This window comes from Nomascus leucogenys, chromosome 12, assembly GCF_006542625.1.
Source record: "Nomascus leucogenys isolate Asia chromosome 12, Asia_NLE_v1, whole genome shotgun sequence".
Classification (NCBI taxonomy): Eukaryota; Metazoa; Chordata; class Mammalia; order Primates; family Hylobatidae; genus Nomascus; species Nomascus leucogenys.
This window is the reverse complement of record NC_044392.1, coordinates 1,752,217-1,772,778: the sequence shown is the minus strand read 5'-3', so window position 1 is coordinate 1,772,778 and position 20,562 is coordinate 1,752,217. Positions and strand designations below refer to the sequence as shown.

General features: G+C 43.6%; 1 protein-coding gene across 7 annotated transcripts in view; it reads right to left on the bottom strand.

Annotated features, from left to right (window-relative positions):
* Nucleotides 1–218: 218 nt before the first annotated feature.
* Nucleotides 219–20,562, bottom strand: part of ZBTB8A (zinc finger and BTB domain containing 8A) — a 58,749-nt gene continuing 38,405 nt past the window's right edge. For 4 of the 7 annotated variants that reach the window (XM_030823330.1, XM_030823329.1, XM_030823327.1 and 1 more), the window contains 3 exons: nucleotides 9,309–10,132; nucleotides 5,708–5,877; nucleotides 224–926 (listed from right to left, as the gene is read on the bottom strand). In XM_030823330.1, coding sequence (XP_030679190.1) covers nucleotides 594–926; nucleotides 5,708–5,877; nucleotides 9,309–10,131 — 1,326 coding nt within the window. In that variant the 5' untranslated portion in view covers nucleotide 10,132 and the 3' untranslated portion in view covers nucleotides 224–593. Of the gene's footprint in view, nucleotides 927–5,707; nucleotides 5,878–9,308; nucleotides 10,133–20,562 lie in introns of all 7 variants that reach the window. The other 3 variants (XM_030823333.1, XM_030823332.1, XM_030823328.1) reach the window with 2 other exon arrangements.

Here is a 20,562-nt window from a genome sequence, read left to right as displayed (position 1 = left end):
ATATGAATGATTTCAAACATTTTAGTCTTCTTCCATAATCCTTAAACGTTCAGGATATCAGAGTAATGACAGGTTGTTTCAGATCTCAAATTAATAGAAAGACTAATTTGTTTAGTCAGGTGGGTTGCCAGATCCTTAAATGTGCTCTTAACTGGTTCCCTGTGAAATTAAACATTGGTAGTGTACGTGTTTTTGAAACACCTTGAAATTGTCTTACATAAAGTTTGGTTGTGGTGAATTTATTTAAAGTATTTTCTTTGAAAAAAGTTTGCTAAGTAGATCCTCCAATATTAAAAGAAAAAGCGTATCTCTGTAATAAAGTAAGAGGACTGTAATGAAAGTAAGAGGATAATTGTTCATCCATCATGCCAACTTCAAGCTAGTTCTTTCTTTCCAGTGCAGCAACACATTTTAGGGCAACAAAGTTCAGAATGGACACAATGGCCTGTTCAGAAAGCATGCAAGTTATATCAGATCATTTCTTTAAAGTCAGTGTGATAAATTTGTTAACTAGACTCTGACCACAGAAAGAGAGAGATACAGGAAGTCAATGTAAATTGCAGACATGCCAGCTCTGTTGGTTCACATTACAGCTACCTAATGTTGGGCTTAATTTCTTTTTCTTCTTCTTCTTCACTATCATCAACCTGCTGGATGACCAGATCAGCAGACCCATCTTCTACAATCTCCACATAGGATCTATTCTCATCTTCACTCAAGTGCCATCTGGAATCCTTATCTCCATCTGATGGGGACATAAGATGTTGTTCAGCTTCCAAGTCAATGGGGAGGCTGTCTATGCCAAATTCTGCAAGACACTCATTACACAGTCTGTAGCGCCTGGTTCCCTCCTGAACCACTTGCCCTGTTAGATCTGTCACATGACGTTTACATTTTCTGCAGATGAGTTTACATGCCTGGTGAATCTGTGTAGAGATTTAAATAGTGATAAAAGTGATTTTTCAAAAGCAGGACAGTTTGATATTTTAGGTACCAGTTCATAAACTTAAGATGTTCAAAGCCATGCATTAAACTCAAATTAACATCTATTATTAGAAAAAGATCAAGGCTTTTAGTGGTAAATTGATGTCACAGAAATATTAAACATCAGTTTTCTCTAAATAGTGGCTATCATGTTTTTTATTATTAATATGACATAATAATTTCACCCATCCCTTAATCCAATAGCATTTGGTATCTGAGGTAACTTCCTATGATAATAATAATTGCAAACACTATGTTCCATGTACTTATTTATTTACTTATTTTTATTATTTATTTATTTATTTATTTTTGAGACAGAGTCTCACTCTGTTGCCCAGGCTGGAGTGCAATGGTGCGATCTCAGTTCACTGCAACCTCCGCCTCCGGGGTTCATGCAATTCTCCTGCCTCAGCCTCCTGAGTAGCTGGTATTACACGCACGCGCCACCACGCCCAGCTAATTTTTGTATTTTTAGTAGAGACGGGGTTTCACCATGTTGGTCAGGCTGGTCTCAAACTCCTGACCTCGTCATCTGTCTGCCTCAGCCGCTCAAAGTGCTGGGATTACAGGTGTGAGGCACCGCGCCCAGCATACTTTTTATTTTTAAAATAGGGTCTCGCTCTGTCACCCAGGCTGGGGTGTAGTGGTGACTATGGCTCACTGCGGCCTCAGCCTCCCAGGCTCAAGCAATCCTCCCATCCCAACCCACTGAGGAGCTGGGACTACAGGTGCATGCCACCACACCTGGCTAATTAAAAAAAATGTTTTTGTAGAGAAAGGGTCTCACTATGTTTTCCAGGCTGCATATATCTTAATTTGAGGTGGGGGCAGGGGGTGGAATCTCTCTTGTTTTGTGTATTAATTTTTTATTTTACTAGAGAAAGAAAAATATTGTATAAATTTAAATTTATCAATATTTTAGATACAAGGAGAACTTGCCATTTTTATTAATAAAAGATCTGGTGGAAAGAGGACCACAGGGATTGGAAGGCTTGGGGTTCTAGTTATTTACTATCTTCGTCACTTACCATGTATCTTGGAGCAAGTGATTTAAAACATTATATAAACCTGCTTTAGGGTGACAGTTAAAATATTTAACTGGTAAGATATGGGCACCACCCAGACAGATGAGAAGCCTGACTAATTCTACTGGACACTCGTCATAAACAACTACTATGGTGCTGCTTCTACATATCAGCCTAGTATTATCTTTGCTTGCTTCCTATGGCTAATGGAACTATCACTCACAGGGTTAACGTGAGGACCAAATGAGTTAACGTGTGAAATGCTTTGGTAAACAGTTGTAGCTGAGGAATAATTATGTATTATAATTAGTAATAAACAACTTTGTTCAATCGCTGTCAGAACAGTAGATTATGGGTTCTAATCTAAAAACTATAAAAATTAATCGTATAATGTTGAATCAATGTTTATGGAATATTCATTTAAATAAAGTCAGGACAGTATAGAAGTAGGGCACCAAATGCAGTAAAAAAGTCCAAGAAGCTGGGCACGGTGGCTCACACCTGTAATCCCAGCACTTTGGGAGGCTGAGGTGGGTGGATCACTTGAGGTCAGGAGTTTGAGATCAGCCTGGCCAACATGGTAAAACTCCATTTTTACTAAAAAAATATACAAAACTTAGCTGGGCATGGTGGCACACGCCTGTAATCCCAGCTATGCGGGAGGCTGAGGCAGGAGAATCACTTGAGCCCAGGAGGCAGAGGTTGCAGTGAGCTGAGATTGTGCCACTGCACTCCAGCTTAGATGACAGAGTGAGCCTCCATTTCAAAAAAAAAAAAAAAAAAAAAAAAAAAAAAAAAAAATCCAAGAAAGCTAATATAGTCTGGTAAAATATGTAGGAAAATGTATGGAATTACCACTAGTACAGTTATTATCCTGTGCGTAACTGTTGACATATTAATCAGTAAACATTAAAAGTACATGATTTGAATGAATTCTGACTTCTCCTGAGATAGTAATATTATGTGTATTAGGTTGGGCATAGTAGCTCACATCTGTAATCCCAGCACTTTGGGAAGTAAAGGTGGGTGGATCACTTGAGGCCAGGAGTTCAAGATCAGCCTGGCCAACATGGTGAAACCCCATCTCTACCACACACAAAAAAAAAAATTAGCCAGATACATGCTTGTAATCCCAGCTACTCGGGAGGCCAAGGCAGGAGAATCACTTGAACCCAGCAGGTGGAGGTTGTGGTGAGCTGAGATCGTGCCACTGCACTCCAGCCTGGATGACAGAGCGAGACTCTGTCTCAAAAAACAAACAAACAAACAAAACTATGGGTATCAAATGTGGTATTGTTTTTGTTACAAGCTCTCATACAGATTCATGTCCATCCCTCCAAAATACGTATCTTCTAACTCTATCCACTGAAATAGTGTAAAAGAAATGACACCTCCATAACAATGACTGCCCAGACTTTGGGCTCTAATTTCACTTTCCACTAAAGGAAATGGATTGAGAAATGGCTGATTCCAGCTCTGTGGTAGGGAAAGTACAAAGTGAATCTAGGCCTCCTTTGGAGGTAGAGAACAAGGACACTTTCAAAATTTAATGGAGTTGTGACAAAAGGAGACAAGAGCCAGCATCAAGGTAGAGACTGTTCACTGGATAAAACTAAAAATTGAGTGTCAAAAAGAGTAATAATTGTGGATCCAAACATAATAAACCAATACAATTCCTCAAATTCCTGAGACCATATGATATCTAGAAATGTAAGACCAGCAGGCGTTGTGGCTCACGCCTGTAATCCCAGTACTTTGGGAGGCCGAGGTGGATGGATCACTCGAGGTCAGGAATTCAAGACCAGCCTGGCCAACATGGTGAAACCCCATCTCTACTAAAAATACAAAAACTAGGTGGGCACCTGTAGTCCCAGCTACTCGGGAGGCTGAGTCAGGAGAACTGCTTGAACCTGGGAGGCAGAGGTTGCAGTGGGGCAAGATCACACCATTACACTCCAGCCTGGGCAACAGAGCGAGACTCTGTCTCAAAAAAAAAAAGAAAGCAGGTGTAGTGGAGACCTCCTTTGGTTGGACAGCTGCAACTAGACTGAGATCCTACCAGACAAGGATTCAGTAATCACTGGTAGATGCTGAGTATCTACAGTGGTGATTCTGACCTAGACACTTAAAGCATTTATACAGTTTGTATTATCTTTGGCTCTGAACAGACCAGTATATAAAAACATATTAGACTAAGTGAATTAAAATGGAAATATAAAACTGTTTACCATCAAAAGAATATACCCCACTTCAAGGTCTCAAAGGAGAATAAAAATCAATATACATAATTATGCTTTAGGTGCAAAGTAAAAACACTAAGTTGGAAGAATTTTAAATATGGTAGAGTTATGTGAAAATATTTCCCTCAGCAAATGAGATGATCCTGAAGCCCATAAATGTACATTTTTTTTTTTTTAGACAGGGTCTCGCTCTGTCATCCAGGCTGGAGTGCAGTGGCACAATCTCAGCTCACTGTAACCTCCACTTCCTGGGTTCTGGCAATTCTTGTGCCTCAGCCTCTTGAGTAGCTGGGATTACAGGTGTGCGCTACCATGCCGGCTAATTTTTGTATTTTTGGTGGATGGGGTTTCACCATGTTAGCCAGGCTGGTCTTTTTTTTTTTTTTTTTTTAGATAGTGTCTCTCTCTGTCATCCAGGCTGGAGTGCAGTGGCGCAATCTTGGCTCACTGCAAGCTCCGCCTCCCAGGTTCATGCCATTCTCCTGCCTCAGCCTCCTGAGTAGCTGGGATTGCAGGCGCCCGCCACCACGCCTGGCTAATTTTTTTGTATTTTTAGTAGAGACAGGGTTTCACCGTGTTAGCCAGAATGGTCTCGATCTCCTGACCTCGTGATCCGCCTGCCTCGGCCTCCCAAAGTGCTGGGATTGCAGGTGTGAGCCACCGCGCCCGGCCAACCAGGCTGGTCTTGAACTGAACTGGCCTCAAGCAATCTGCCCGCCTTGGCCTCCCGAAGTGCTAGGATTACGTGTGTGAGCCACTGTGCCTGGCCAACTGTACGTATTTCTTAAGAAGTAAAATGATGGGTCAGGTATGGTGGCTTACGCCTGTAACCCCAGCATTTTGGGAGGCTGAGGAAGGTGGATCACTTGACCCCAGGAGTTCAAGACCAGCCTGGGCAACATGATGAAACCCCATCTCTACAAAAAATACAAAAATACAAAAATTAGCCCAGCATGTTGGTGCAGGCCTGTAGTCCCAGATACTCAGGAGGCTAAGGCGGGAGGATAATTTGAGCCCGAGAGGTCGCGGCTGCAGTGAGCTGAGATTGCGCCACCGCATTCCAGCTTGGGCAATAGAGAGAGACCCTGTCTCAAAAAAAACAAAACAAGGCCGGGCGTGGTGGCTCATGCCTGTAATCCCAGCACTTTTGGGAGGCTGAGGCAGGTGAATCACCTGAGGTCGGGTGTTCGAGACCAGCCAGGCCAATGTGGTGAAACCCCATTTCTACTAAAAATACAAAAATTAGCCAGACGTGGTGGCACGCACCTGTAATCCCAACTACTCAGGAGGCTGAGGCAGGAGAATTGCTTGAATCCGGGAGGCAGAGGTTGCAGCGAGCTGAGATTACACCATTGTACTCCAGCCTGGGCAACAAGAGTGAAACTCCGCCTCAAAAAAACAAAAACAAACAAAAACCAAAAAAGAATTAGTAAAACGATGAAAAAAAATCATACATACTGTTCGAAAATGGCTACTTAGATGGTCTAGCCTGCTGAATCTTTTCCCGCAAGCCTGACATGGATAGGGCCTTTCTCCTGTATGACAACGAAGGTGGCGCTTTAGGTCTGCCTTCCGCTTCACCACATGTGTGCAGTACGGGCACTTGAATCGCATCCGAGGCAGATCATCTGTCAAGAGACGCTTTGATTAAATCACTGGAAAGTTCATAATAACAATTCTAATAACAGAAAGAATCCAATCCAAGCCCACTGGAAACAAGGAAAGAAAAAAATAAACTTTAAAAAAAAATGAAATAAAAAGAATTCACAAGCAGTTGGTTGGCCCAAAAAATAAGAGATGAAAGAAGTTTTATTAAGACTAGATTGTCAATGTAATCCTAAGTATAGAAATTTAACTTCAGTATTTGATACATTTAGAAAGTTGGGTAAATTCAGACTGCTATGCTTTTGTTTTGTTTTGTTTTTTTTTTTGAGATGGAGTTTCGCTGTGTCGCCCAGGCTAGAGTGCAATGGCACGATCTCCACTCACTGCAACCTCTGCCTCCTGGGTTCAAGTGATTCTCCTGCCTCAGGCTCCTGAGTCGCTGGGATTATAGACACGCGCCAGCACTCCCAGCTAATTTTTGTATTTTTAGCAGAGACAGGGTTTCACCATGTTGGTCAGGTTGGTCTCAAACTCCTAACCTCGTGATCCGCCCGCCTTGGCCTCCCAAAGTGCTGGGATTACAGGTGTGAGCCACCGTGCCCGGCCTGCCATGTTTTTTTTTTAAATTTAATGCAGTAGGGTTATTAGATTTTAAATGTAAAATAGTACTATATTTTTTAACTGTACACAATTTCAAAGTAAAAGTATTTAATATTTAAGCTTTTTTCTTGGAGGAAAATCACTTGAGGTAAGGAGCTTGAGACCAGCTTGGCCAACATGGTAAAACCCTATCTCTACCAAGAATTAAAAAATTAGCCAGGTGTGGTGGTGCAGGCCTGTAGTCCCAGCTATTTGAGAGGCTAAAGTGGGAGAATGGCTTGAACCTGGGAGGTGAAAGTTGCAGTGAGCCAAGATTGTGCCACTGCATTGCAGTCTGGGCAACAGTGTGAGACTCTGTCTCAAAAAAAAAAAAAAAATTGTTCAATTTAGGTATGATAATAGTATTGTATTTTTTTCTATAATATTTTAAGGACACATTCCAAACTATTTACAGGGGAAAACATATGATGTCTAAGATTGGTTTAAAAACAATAAAGGGAGGCCAGGCGCGGTGGCTCACACTTGTAATCCCAGCACTTTGGGAGGCCGAGGTGGGTGGATCACGAGGTCAGGAGATCGAGACCACGGTGAAACCCCGTTTCTACTAAAAAAAAAAAAATACAAAAAATTAGCCGGGCGTGGTGGCGGGCGCCTGTAGTCCCAGCTACTCGGAGAGGCTGAGGCAGGAGAATGGCGTGAACCCGGGAGGCGGAGCTTGCAGTGAGCCGAGATTGCGCCACCGCACTCCAGCCTGGGCGACAGAGCGAGACTCCGTCTCAAAAAAAAAAATAATAATAATAATAATAAAGGGAATGGGTTAGGGATAAGGATACAGACATGAGACAGGCCATGAGTTGGAGGTTGTGGGACTAGGTCATGGATGCATGGAGGTTAATTATACCATTGTCTTTACTTTTGTGTATGTTTGAAATTTTTCTAAAATAAAAATCAGGCTGGACATGGTGGCTCATTCCTGTAATGCCAGCACTTTGGGAGGCTGAGGTGGGAGGATCATTTCAGGCTAGGAGTTCAAGACCAGCCTGGGAAACATAGTGAGAACTCCATCTCTACAAAATAGCAAAATAAAATAAAATAAATATATAATCTATATCTTACAACCTTCAGGAGTCTCATTTTAACATAATTTTCATTTAAATTTACATGGAAACTATTAAGCAAATTTGCTAACTGATTAATTGGGGGGAAAATTGTGATATGCATTTCTTATCCCTATTCTCTACTTCCAAAGTGAGGGAAGATTATTCTGAAACTGTCAACTTACATGGTCTTTCTGCATTTTACCGTTATCATGAAAATGAGATGTCTCATGTTGCATATTGGTCCACGGTAGATTTACAGTATCAGTGTTATGGGTTGTATGTGATGTGTTTGTTCTTTTTTGGGTGGGAGATGGGGTCTCACTATGTTGCCTATGCTGGTCTTTTAACTCCTGGGCTCAAGTGATGCTCTGCCTTAGCCTCCCCAGTAGCTAGGACTACAGGCAATCCTTAAAAAAAAAATTATGTGCCGAGAGTGGTGGCTCACACCTGTAATCCCAGTACTTTGAGAGGCCAAGGAGGCTGGATCACCTGAGGTCAGGAGTTGAAGACCAGCCTGGGAAACATGGAAAAACCCCGTCTCTACTAAAAATACAAAAAATTAGCTGGGCATGGTGGCGGATGCCTGTAATCCCAGCTACTCGGGAGGCTGAGGCAGGAGAATTGCTTGCACCCGGGAGGCGGAGGTTGCAGTGAGCCACGATTGCACATTGCACTCCAGTCTGGGCAACAAGAGCAAAACTCTGTCTCAAAAAAAAAAAAAAAAAAAAGTATTTGTATCTTTTTTTTTTTTTGAGACAGAATCTCCCTCTATCACCCAGGCTGGAGTGCAGTGGCGTGATCTCGGCTCACCACGCCCTCCGCCTCCCGGGTTCAAGCAATTTTCCTGCCTCAGCCTCCCGAGTAGCTGGGATTACAGGTGTGTGCCACCATGCCCAACTAATTTATTTTGTATTGTTAGTAGAGACGAGGGTTCACCATATTGGCCAGGCTGGTCTCGAACTCCTGACCTTGTGATCCACCTGCCTCAGCCTCCCAAAGTGCTGGGATAATAGGCGTGAGCCACTGCGCCCGGCCTGTATTTTTATCTTAACAAGCTAAATACTCCTCTGAGTAAATACGCAGGAAGAAAAAAAACTATTTAAAGTGAAAATATGTGTCTTAGGGATTGAACTATTTAGAAAAGAGCTTTCAACATTTAAGAGTATCTAACCACGCACAGATACAGGCTTGGAAAATCATGGGTTTTGACCCTTAGTATTCTTATTATTTTGATTGTCGTTATATTTATTCAATATTATTTTGAATTAAAAATTTAAATCCACGTTTTATGAAACGAATTTCTTTTTTTTTTTTTGAGACAGAGTCTCACTCTATCGCCCAGGATGGAGTGCAGTGGTGTAATCTCAGCTCCCTGCAACCTCCGCCTCCCGGGTTCAAGTGATTCTCCTGCCTCAGCCTCCTGAATAGCTAGGATTACAGGCACACATCACCATGCTCGGCTAATTTTTTTGTCCTTTTAGTAGAGATGGGGTTTTGCCATGTTGGCCAGGCTGGTCTCGAACTCCTGACCTCAGGTGATCTGCCCGCCTCAGCCTCCCAAACTGCTGGAATCACAGGCGTGAGCCACCACGCCTGTCCTTACTAAATAAATTTCATTACAAAAATAGAACTTCTGAAAAAAATCACTTGCTTCAACTGCTTAGAGCACCTGAAACTAAGGGTGTTTTGACAGAAGACTGATTAATATAGCAGTTTGGAACCTAGATGAGGGGACTTATGCTCTTTTTGGGTACCTGGAAAACTTTTGGATGTGACATCAGATCCTTGACCGTACTGATAACCAACAGGAGTAGAGTCCATTTCGGCATCAATCTGTGCTTGTTCTTCAGACTGGGAAACATGGCTGGAAGAATCAGATGTTCGTACTTCTCGTTTGCTTGACTTATAATGAGTAACTTCAGAAGGCTGTGACAATCTCAAATGTTTGGTCTTTTTAATGGACTCTTTCCTTGGTTCATGCTTGGCCAAGGGTTGTTGAGTATTCTTCTGGGAGGCTGGATGATAATTATACTTATTCCAAGATTTTCCACTTATTATACCTGTTCCTTGCTCTGGGCTTAGGTGAGAATGTGGAGAACTGCTTCCTTCTTGCCAGCCACCACTATAAAAAGAGGAACGTTCTACACCATTAGAATTGGCATCTTTATCTGAGAGACTGAAATAGCGATCTTTTTCTTTCTCACTAATGTCTAAGGAAGATTTAATAAAAGTCTTACATACACTTATGACGTCAGTCATCTGAAGGAAGCTAGCAGCCGACATCACTTCTATGACATTCTGACCAGTAAGAGACAGTTTGCCAGAATATACGAAGTCCAAGATAACTGTAAAAGTGTCAGGGGAGAAAGCCTGAAATGTAGCTGTGGTTGGCTGACTTGTCTCCTTTGAATTCTGAGAAAGAAGCATTTTAAAGTAGCCGCTACTAGCGAATAATACATTTCGATGTGCTTTGAAGACCTTCCCTTCAACTAGAATACTGCAGTCACAAAATACATCTTGCCTGCGCTGCTCGTTCAGTTGCTGCAGGAGGTGAGACTGATGAGAGGAGATCTCCATTCTGAAGAGGAAAAGGCACATGTGGTTACCAAAACCTACATTACAATTATTTTATTTTGTTTTGAGACAGGATCTTGCTCTGTGGCCCAGGCTGCAGTGCAGTGGTGTAATCAAAGCTCGCTGTGGCTGGGCGCAGTGACTCACTCCTGTAATCCCAGCACTTCGGGAGGCCAAGGCAGGGAGATCACCTGAGGTCAGGAGTTCGAGGCCAGCCTGGACAACATGGCAAAACCCTGTCTCTACCAAAAATACAAAAATCAGCTGGGCGTGGTGGCGGGTGCCTATAATCCCAGCTACTCAGGAGGCTGAGGCAGACGAATCGCTTGAACCTGGGAGGTGGAGGTTGCAGTGAGCCAAGATCACACCACTGCACTCCAGCCTGGGCCACAGAGCAAGACTCCATCTCAAAAAACAAACAAACACCCAAAAACAAACAAACATAAGAAGCTCACTGCAACCTTGAACTCCTGGTTTCAAGTGATCCTCCTACCTCAGCCTCCCAAGTAGCTGGGACTACAGGTGTGCACCACCATGCCTGTTTTTTGTTTTTTTATTTTTTTAATAGAGATAAGGTCTCGCCATGTACCACAGCTGGTCTCCAACTCCTGGGCTCAAGCAATCCTCCTGCCTCAGCCTCCCAAAATGAACAATCCTTTTCTAAGGTGAATTAACTAAAATAATAATCAGAAGCCTCTTTTATTCCATTAAGAACACTTTCTTGTTGGAGAACATAATCGCCAAGACACAGAAGATAATAGGTTTCAACATATCACTTAATACTAGACTGTTACTGGCCAGGCGTGGTGGCTCACGCCTATAATCCCAGCACTTTGGGAGGCCAAGGCGGGCAGATCACAAGGTCAAGAGATGGAGACCATCCTGGCCAACATGGTGAAATCCCGTCTCTACTAAAAATACAAAAATTAGCTGGGTGTAGTGGTGCGTGCCTGTAGTCCCAGCTGCTCGGGACGCTGAGGCAGGAGAATCGCTTGAACCCGGGAGGTGGAGGTTGCAGTGAGCCGAGATTGCGCCACTACACTGCACTCCAGCCTGGGTGACAGAGTGAGACTCCATAAATAAATAAATAAATAAATAAATAAATAAATAAATAAAAAATAAAGAAGAATCAGGGCCAGGCGCGGTGGCTCACGCTTGTAATCCCAGCACTTTGGGAGGCTGAGGCGGGCAGATCACGAGGTCAGGAGATCGAGACCACGGTGAAACCCCGTCTCTACTAAAAATACAAAAAATTAGCCGGGCGTGGTGGCGGGCACCTGTAGTCCCAGCTACCCGGAGAGGCTGAGGCAGGAGAATGGCGTGACCCCGGGAGGCGGAGCTTGCAGTGAGCCGAGATCGTGCCACTGCACTCCAGCCTGGGCGACAGAGCAAGACTCCGCCTCAAAAAAAAAAAAGAAGAATCAGCAGGCATCATAAACAGAATTAGAACCCCAAGAATTTCAGGAAATACAACAAAAGTTTGATAGACTATGAAATAAGTATGTTTAAAATGGTCAAAGAAAGAATAAAATAATGAATAAAAAGAAAAAACAAAAAAGGTCAGAGATAAAAGATAAATATAATTAACTTTTAATATGTTTATTGGCCACTGCTTGCTCACTACGATATTGTTAACCAGCACTGCATAACCACCACAAAACCAGGGTTATACACGAATAAGTACAGTCATGTGCTCGGTAATGACGCTTTGGTCAGCAACCAACTACATATATATGATGGTGGCCACATAAGATTATAATGGAGTGGAAAAATTCCTATGGCCCAGTGATGCAACATCGTAGCACAACACATTAATCATGTGTGTTTGTGGTGATGCCGGCTACAAGTGGTAGCTTATACCAGATAGTGTAGGTGTGTGGTAGGTTATACCATCCTGGTTTGTGTTAAGTACACTCTACGATGCTGACACAATGACAAAATCACCCAACATTTCTCAGAACGTACCCCATCGTTAAGTGATAAATGACTTTATTTAGCTCATTTGCCTGTAGGTAGGCTGATTTCGTTTGGACTTGTCAGGGCAGCTCTGCTGATCTTTTTTTTTTTTTCTTTGAGACAGTCTCACACCGTTGCCTGGGCTGAAGTGTAGTGGTGCAATCTCGGCTTACTGCAACCTCTGCCTCCTGGGTTCAAGCGATTCTCCTGCCTCAGCCTCCCAGGTAGCTGGGATTACAGGTGCCCGCCACCACGCCCAGCTCATTTTTTGTATTTTTAGTAGAGACGGGCGGGGTTTTACTATGTTGGCCAGGCTGGTCTCAAACTCCTGACCTTGTGATCCACCCGCCTCGACCTCCCAGTGTTGGGATTACAGGCGTGAGCAACCGCGCCCAGCCTGTTGCTCTTACCTGGGCTCATTCGCATATCTAGGAGATAGATGATTTAAGCCGGACCTGGATGGGGCAGCTTGTCTGAGGTAGTTGTGTTACGTGTGTCTCCTATCTTCCTCCTGGGACCAGTGGGCTGGACTGGACAATTTCTTCTTGTGACAGTGGCAGAAGTGCAGAAGACCATGTAAGAATATATGAGGCCTTTTAAGACTGAGACTTGGAACTGGCACACTGTCACATCTACCATAGGCTACAGACCAAAGGAATCACATGGCCAGATCCAAAGTCCAGGGAAGGTGGAACATCCTCTTCCCAGTTAGTGGGAAGAATTGCAAAGCACAACAAAGCATGTAAATATAGGTAAGGGATGAAGAATTGAAGCCAACAATGCTATCTAAATACCCTTTCCTCCTTTTAAAATTGGGTTGTCTTTTTAAAATTGATTTATAGCCGGGCGCAGTGGCTCAAGCCTGTAATCCTGGCACTTTGGGAGGCCGAGGTGGGCGGATCACGAGGTCAGGAGATCGAGACCATCCTGGCTAACACGGTGAAACCCTGTCTCTACTAAAAATACAAAAAATTAGCCGGGCGTGTTGGCGGGCGCCTGTAGTCCCAGCTACTCGGAGAGGCTGAGGCAGGAGAATGGCGTGAATCCAGGAGGTGGAGGTTGCGGTGAGCCGAGATCGCGCCACTGCACTCCAGCCTGGGGTACAGAGAAAGACTCTGTCTCAAAAAAAAAAATCAAATCAAATCAAATCAAATCAAATTGATCTATAATTATCCTTTTATCTATCCTACATACTAATCCTTTATCAGTGCTATGCCTTGCAAATATCTTCTTCCAGTTTGTGTGGTTTCTCTTTTTAATATCCTTTAAGGTTTTTTTCATTAAAAAATAACCTTTTAGGGCTGGGCACAATGGCTCACGCCTGTAATTCCAGCAGTTTGGGAGGCTGAGGTGGGCGGATCACCTAAGGTCAGGAGTTGTAGACCAGCCTGGCCAACATGGCGAAAACTGTCTCTACTAAAAATACCAAAATTAGCCGGGTGTGGTGGCACACATCTGTAATCCCAGCTACTTGGGAGGCTGAGGCAGAAGAATGGCTTGAACCTGGAGGTGGAGACTGCAGTGAGCCGAGATCATGCCACTGCATTCCAGCCTGGGTGACAGAGAGAGGCCTTGACTCAAAAAAAATAAAAAGAAAAAGAAAAGAAAAAAAAGAAACTTTTAATTTGGTTAGTATTTTTTGTTTTTGTTTTTGAGTCAGGGTCTCACTTTGTTGCCCAGGCTGAAGTACATGACGCGATCATGGCTCACTGCAGCCTCCGGGCTCAAGTGATCCTCCCACCTCAGCCCCCACCTGAGTAGCTGGAACTACAAGTGCACATCACCACACCCGGCTAATATTTTAATTTTCTTTGTAGAGATGGGGGTCTCATTATGTTGCCTAGGCTGGTCTCAAATTCTTGGGCTCAAGCGATCCACCCTCCTCACCTGCCCAAGTGCTGGGATTACAGGGGTAAACCACTCTGCATCCGGCTGCTTTTAGTTTTAGGTTTTTTTTTTTTGTTTTTTGTTTTTTTTGAGACAGAGCTTCGCTCTTGTTGCCCAGGCTGGAGTGCAATGGCACAATCTCAGCCCACTACAACCTCTACCTCTGGAGTTCAAGCGATTCTCCTGCTTCAGCCTCCCCAGTAGCTGGGATTACAGGCATGCGCCACCATGCCTGGTTAATTTTTGTATTTTTATTATTTATTTATTTATTTATTTATTTATTTATTTTTCTTGAGACAGAGTCTCGCTCTGTCTCCCAGGCTGGAGTGCAGTGGCACGATGCCGGCTCACGGCAACCTCGGCCTCCTGGGTTCACGCAATTCTCCTACCTCAGCCTCCCAAGTAGCTGGGATTACAGGTGCCTGGCTAATTTTTATATTTTTAGTAGAGACGAGGTTTCACCATGTTGGCCAGGCTGGTCTCAAACTCCTGACCTCAGGTGATCCACCCACCTTGGCTTCTCAAAGTGCTGGGATTACAGGCGTGAGCCACTGCACCCAGCGCCAATTTTAGTTTTAATACAGTCAAATTTATCAATCAGTAATGGTATGTTTCTTCTGTATTTTAAGAAATCCTTCCCTATCTCAAGGACATAAAGACATTTTTTAAAGTTCTGTTTTTCACTTTTAGGGCTTTTAATCTACTTCAATTTATTTTGTACATAGTATTCTGATTTTTTTCCATATAAACAACTTTTCTGGCACCATTTATTGAACAGTTTATCCTTTCCCCACTAATTTGTTGTTGTTGTTTGAAATAGAGACAGGGTCTCACCATGTTGCCCAGGCTGGTCTCAAACTCCTGAGCCCAAGTGATCCACCCACCTTGGCCTCCCAAAGTGCTGGGATTACAGGCGTTGAGCCACCAGGCCCGGCCTCAAGTAACATTTTTTTCAAAAATGCTGTCAACGCTTCTACCTCATAAACATTAGCATCAGTTTGACAAGCTTCATTATTGTATTGAACTTATAGATTAATTTAGGGGAGAATTCACATCTTTATAATGTTGAGTCTCACCATCCGTGAACATGGTCTAATTCATTTATTCAGGTCTTTCATACTCTTCCATGTTATTTTCCCTGTTAAGATCTTACATATTTTTGTTAGATTTATTCCTACTGCTCATAGATTTTATTGCTATAGTGAATGGGCACTTTTTTCCTACTGCATTATTATTGGCTTATAGGCATACTATTCATATTTGTATATTAATCTGGTATGTAGCAATCTCTCTTATTAGCTAAAGTCTCTTATTCTAATGGCTTATCCAAAGATTTTCTGAGTCCAGGTGCTATATAGCTCACACCTATAATCCCAGCACTTTGGGAGGCCAAGTTGGGAGAATCACTTGAGCCCAGGAGTTCAAGAGCAGCCTGGGCAACATACGGAGACTGTCTCTACAAAAATAAGAAGATAGCACATATCTGTGGTCTTGGCTACTTGGGAGGCTGAGGTAGTAGGACTGCTTGAGCCCAGGAGGTTGAGGCTGCAGTAAGCCACGATGGTGCTACTGTACTCCAGCCTGAACCTCAGAGCAAGACCCTTCTCAAAAAAAAAAAAAAAAAATCAGAAACACTCTTCGTAGGCCGGGCGCGCTGGCTCACGCTTGTAATCCCAGCACTTTGGGAGGCCGAGGCGGGCGGATCACGAGGTCAGGAGCTCGAGACCACGGTGAAACCCTGTCTCTACTAAAAATACAAAAAATTAGCCGGGCGTGGTGGCGGGCGCCTGTAGTCCCAGCTACTCGGAGAGGCTGAGGCAGGAGAATGGCGTGAACCCGGGAGCCGGAGCTTGCAGTGAGCTGAGATAGCGCCACTGCACTCCAGCCTGGGTGACAGAGCGAGACTCCGTCTCAAAAAAAAAAAAAAAAAAAAAAAAAACAACAACAAAAAGAAACACTCTTCGTAGATAATTATATGTCTGCAAATAAGGAGTTTTATTTCATGTAGTTCCATTTTTCTGTCTCATTTCTTATGTTTGTCCTATTGCATGGGCTAGGATCTCCCATAAAGTGTGGAGCAGAGGCCATGACAGCAGGCGTCATTTGCAGAATGGAAACACTGCTAAAATTTAACTATTAATAATGATGTTTAGGCTGGGCGTGGTGGCTTACACCTCTAATGCTGGCACTTTGGGAGGCCACGGCGGGAGGATCACTTGAGCCCAGGAGTTTGAGACCAGCCTAGGCAACAAAAGTGAGATACTGTCTCTACAAACAAAACAAAACAAAAACAATTAGCTGGGCATGGCGGCATGCACCTGTGGTCCCAGCTACATGGGATGCTGGTGGCAGGATCCCTTGAGCCCAAGAGCTCAAGGCTGCAGTGATCCTTTTTTGCACCACTGCACTCCAGCCTGAGCAACAGCGACAGACTCTATCTCAAAAAAAAAAAAAAAAAAAAAGATGACGTTTAGTATAGGAGTTTGATTGGTACCCTTTTGTTTTCAATTTGCTAAAACTTAAAAAATCGTAAATTAGTGCTAAATTGTATTGTGTTTATTCTGCATTTATATGTTTTCGCATCTTTGTATATTAGTTTCCTAGGGCTGCCATAACAAAGTACCACAAACTAGGTAACTTAAAAAAATATAATTTTATTGTCTTGCAATCTGGAGGCTAGAAATCCAAAACTAAATTGTAAACAGGACCACGGTTTTTCTGAAACCTGTAAGGGAGGAATCCTTCTTTATTTCATTCTATCTTCTGGTGGCCCTAGGTGTTCCTTGGTTTGAAGCAGCTTACCCCAATCTCTGCCTCTGTCTTCATATGGCCATCTTCTCCCTGCGTGTGTGTCTCTGTATCTTTACAAAGTATTCTCTCCTCGTTGGTCAGGTGTGGTGGCTCACACCTGTAATCCCAGCACTTTGGGAGGCCGCAGGAGGTGGATCACTTAAGGTCAAGAGTTCAAGACCAACATGGTCACCATGCTAAGATCAACACGGTAAAACCCTGTCTTTACTAAAAATACAAAAATTAGCCAGGCATGGTGGTGGGCGCCTGTAATTCCAGCTACTCGGGAGGTTGAGGGAGGAGAATCGCTTGAACCTGGGTGGCGGAGGTTGCAGTGAGCCGAGATCCCGCCACTGCACTCTAGCCTGGGTGACAGAGTGAGATTCCATTTCAAAAACAAAACAAAACCCAAAGTATTCTCTCCTCATATCTTCACACTGGCTTCTCGTAAGGACACCAGTGATACTGGATTAAGGGCCCACCCCACCCTAGTGACCATATCTTAATTTAATTACATCTTTAATGGCCTTATTTCCAAATAAAAGACTGCAGATTAGGGCTTAATCATATCATTTTGGGGGAACAAATTTAACCCATAACAATCTATTAAAATGGTATATTACATTAATGGATTTCTTGGATGTTGAATGACCTTTGTATTACTGGAATAATCTAATCCAGTCTTTACCTATGAGTGAGACTATATTAATGCCTCACCATCTGAACTCCCACCCCAGATTCAGTCACTTAACCTGATTTTTTTTTTTTTTGAGACAGGGTCTCACTCTGTCACCCAGGCTGGAGTGCCAGTGGCACAATCTTGGCTCACTATAACCTCTGCTTCCCAGGTTCAAGCAATCCTCCTACCTCAGCCTCTAGAGTAGCTAGGACTAAAGGCGTGCACCACCATGCCTGGCTAATTTTCTGTATTTTTAGTAGAGATGGCGTTTCACTATGTTTCCCAGGCTGGTCCCAAACTCCTGGGCTCAAGCAATCCACCTGGCTCGGTCTCCCAAAGTGTTGGGATTACAGGTATGAGCCACTGCACCTGGCCTAAGCAGTTATTTTAAAAATACATTAACTTCTACTCAGTACTCTATGAAAGTTATAAATATGAACATATATAGAGATGAAGACCCTATAATGAATTAGTTCTCAAGGAGTTCTGTCTAGAATGAAGTTTCTTCCATGTTTAATATAGGCCAGGTTCTACTAGTAATGGGCTTCAAAATCCCAAATCTCCCAGAAATTATTAAATAAAAAAGACTGAGTCACTTAGCTAGGGATTGGACATGCTCAGTGCCCAAAGACCCAGCTTTTGCTGAGTCCTTATATGACCTTGTTTCTGGAGTACAGACAAACCCGGGATACTGTGCTCACAGAGACATAATATATGCATGGTTATGTCACACAAGTGCAAAACAAGACATCTGGGAATATTGCTACAGAAGCATTAAATCGATGCCTAATCTTTTACAGGCTGAGTATCCTTTTTTTTTTTTTTTGAGACAGAGTTTCACTCTTGTTGCCCAGGCTGGAGTGCAATGGCACGATCTCACTGCAACCTCCGCCTCCCAGGTTCAAGTGATTCTCCTGTCTCAGCCTCCCGAGTAGCTGGGATTACAGGTATGTGCCACCACGCCCAGCTAATTTTTGTATTTTCAGTAGAGACAGGGTTTCTTCATGTTGGTCAGGCTGGTCTCGAACTCCTGACCTCAGGTGACCCGCCCGCCTCGGCCTCCCAAAGTGCTGGGATTACATGTGTGAGCCACCGCGCCCGGCCAGGTTGAGTATCCTTTATCCAAAATGCTTGGGACCAGAAGCACTTTGAATTTCATATTTTTTTGGATTTTGGAATATGTTCATTATACTTAGGTTCAGCATCCCTAACTGGAAAATCCAAAATCCAAAATGCTCCAATGAGCATTTCCTTTGAGCATCAGGTTAGTACTCAAAAAGTTTTAGATTTTGGAGCATTTCAGATTTTGAATTTTCGGGTTAGGGATACTCAACCTGTACTAGTATATCCTCTCAGTTAAAATATAATAATTCCTCTGTTCTCTTTGAAACAAGGTAGTTGGGTCATGACATGTTTTTGATATGATAAATAATGCTTAATATGGTTTGGCTGTGTCCCCACCCAAAATCTCACCTTGAATTGTAATCCTCATGGGTGGGACCAGGTGGAGGTAACTGAATCATAGGTGCAGTTCCCCCCATGCTGTTCTCATTACAGTGAATGAGTCTCACGAGATTTGATGGTATTATAAACATCTGGCATTTCCTCTGCTGGCACTCACTCCATCCTGCTGCCCTGTAAAGATGCCTGCTTCTCCTTCACCTTCTGCCATGATTGTAAGCTTCCTGAGGCCTCCCCAGCAATGCAGAACTGAGTCAATTGAACCTCTTTCTTTTATGAGTTACCCAGTCTCGGGTATTTCTTCATAAGCAGTGTGAGAACAGACTAATACAATGCTGCAACAAATACTTTTGCAGGCCGGGCACGGTGGCTCACACCTGTAATCCTAGCACTTTGGGAGGCCGAGGTGGGTAGATCACCTGAGATCAGGAGCTTGAGACCAGCCTAGCCAATGTGGCGAAACCCCGTCTCTACTAAAACTACAAAAATTAGCCAGACATGTTGATGTGCACCTGTAATCCCAGCTACTCAGGAGGCTGAGGCAGAAGAATCGCTTGAACCTGGGGGATGGAGGTTGCAGTGAGCCGAGGTCTTGCCATTGCACTCCAGCCTGGGCAACAAGAGGGAAACTCTATCTCAAAAAATAAATAAATAAAATAAATATATATATATATATATGTTTGCACATACATCCTTGAGCATTGCTGTGGTTTTAATGTCCCTACAAACTCATGTAACAGTATTAAGAGGTAGATTAAAGAAGTTATTAAGTCGTGTGGGCACCTCATTCATGCATGGGTTAATGCCGTTATCTTGGGAGTGGGTTCGTTAGCATGGGAGTGGGCTCCTGCTAAGAGTTTGCCCCCTTGTTGTCTCTCTGTGTTGCTCCTGTGCTTCCTTGCTTTGGGATGCCTTCCGCCATCCGATGATCCTTGCCAGATGCTGGCATCAGATTTGTGAGCCAAATAAACTTTTTTTTTTTTTTTTTTTTTTTTTTTTTGAGACGGAGTCTTGCTCTGTGCCCCAGGCTGGAGTGCAGTGGCGCGATCTCGGCTCACTGCAAGCTCCGCCTCCCGGGTTCATGCCATTCTCCTGCCTCAGCCTCCTGAGTAGCTGGGACTACAGGTGCCCGCCAACACACCCGGCTAATTTTTGTATTTTTAGTAGAGACGGGGTTTCACTGTGTTAGCCAGGATGGTCTCGATCTCCTGACCTCGTGATCCGCCCGCCTCGGCCTCCCAAAGTGCTGGGATTACAGGCTTGAGCCACCGCGCCCGGCCAACTTCTGTTCTTTATAAATTACCCAGTCTGTGGTATTCTGTTATAGCAACAGAAACGGACTAAGACAAGCATTTAGGACATAATTTGATTCCTAGAAGTCCAGTTGTTAAGTGGGTACTGACAAACGTCCTTCCGAAAACACTGTATCAATTTGTATCTCCATCAACACCATAGGACAGTGCCCTTTTCCCCAGTATTTTCATTAACCCTGAAAATTCTCTCTCTCTCTCCTTTTTTTTTTTCAGACAGAATCTTACTTTGTTGCCCAGGCTGCAGTACAGTGGTGCGATCTTGGTTCACTGCAACCTCTGCCTCCCAGGTTCAAGTGATTCTCGTGCCTCAACCTTCCCTAGTAGCTGGGACTACAGGCATGTGCCACC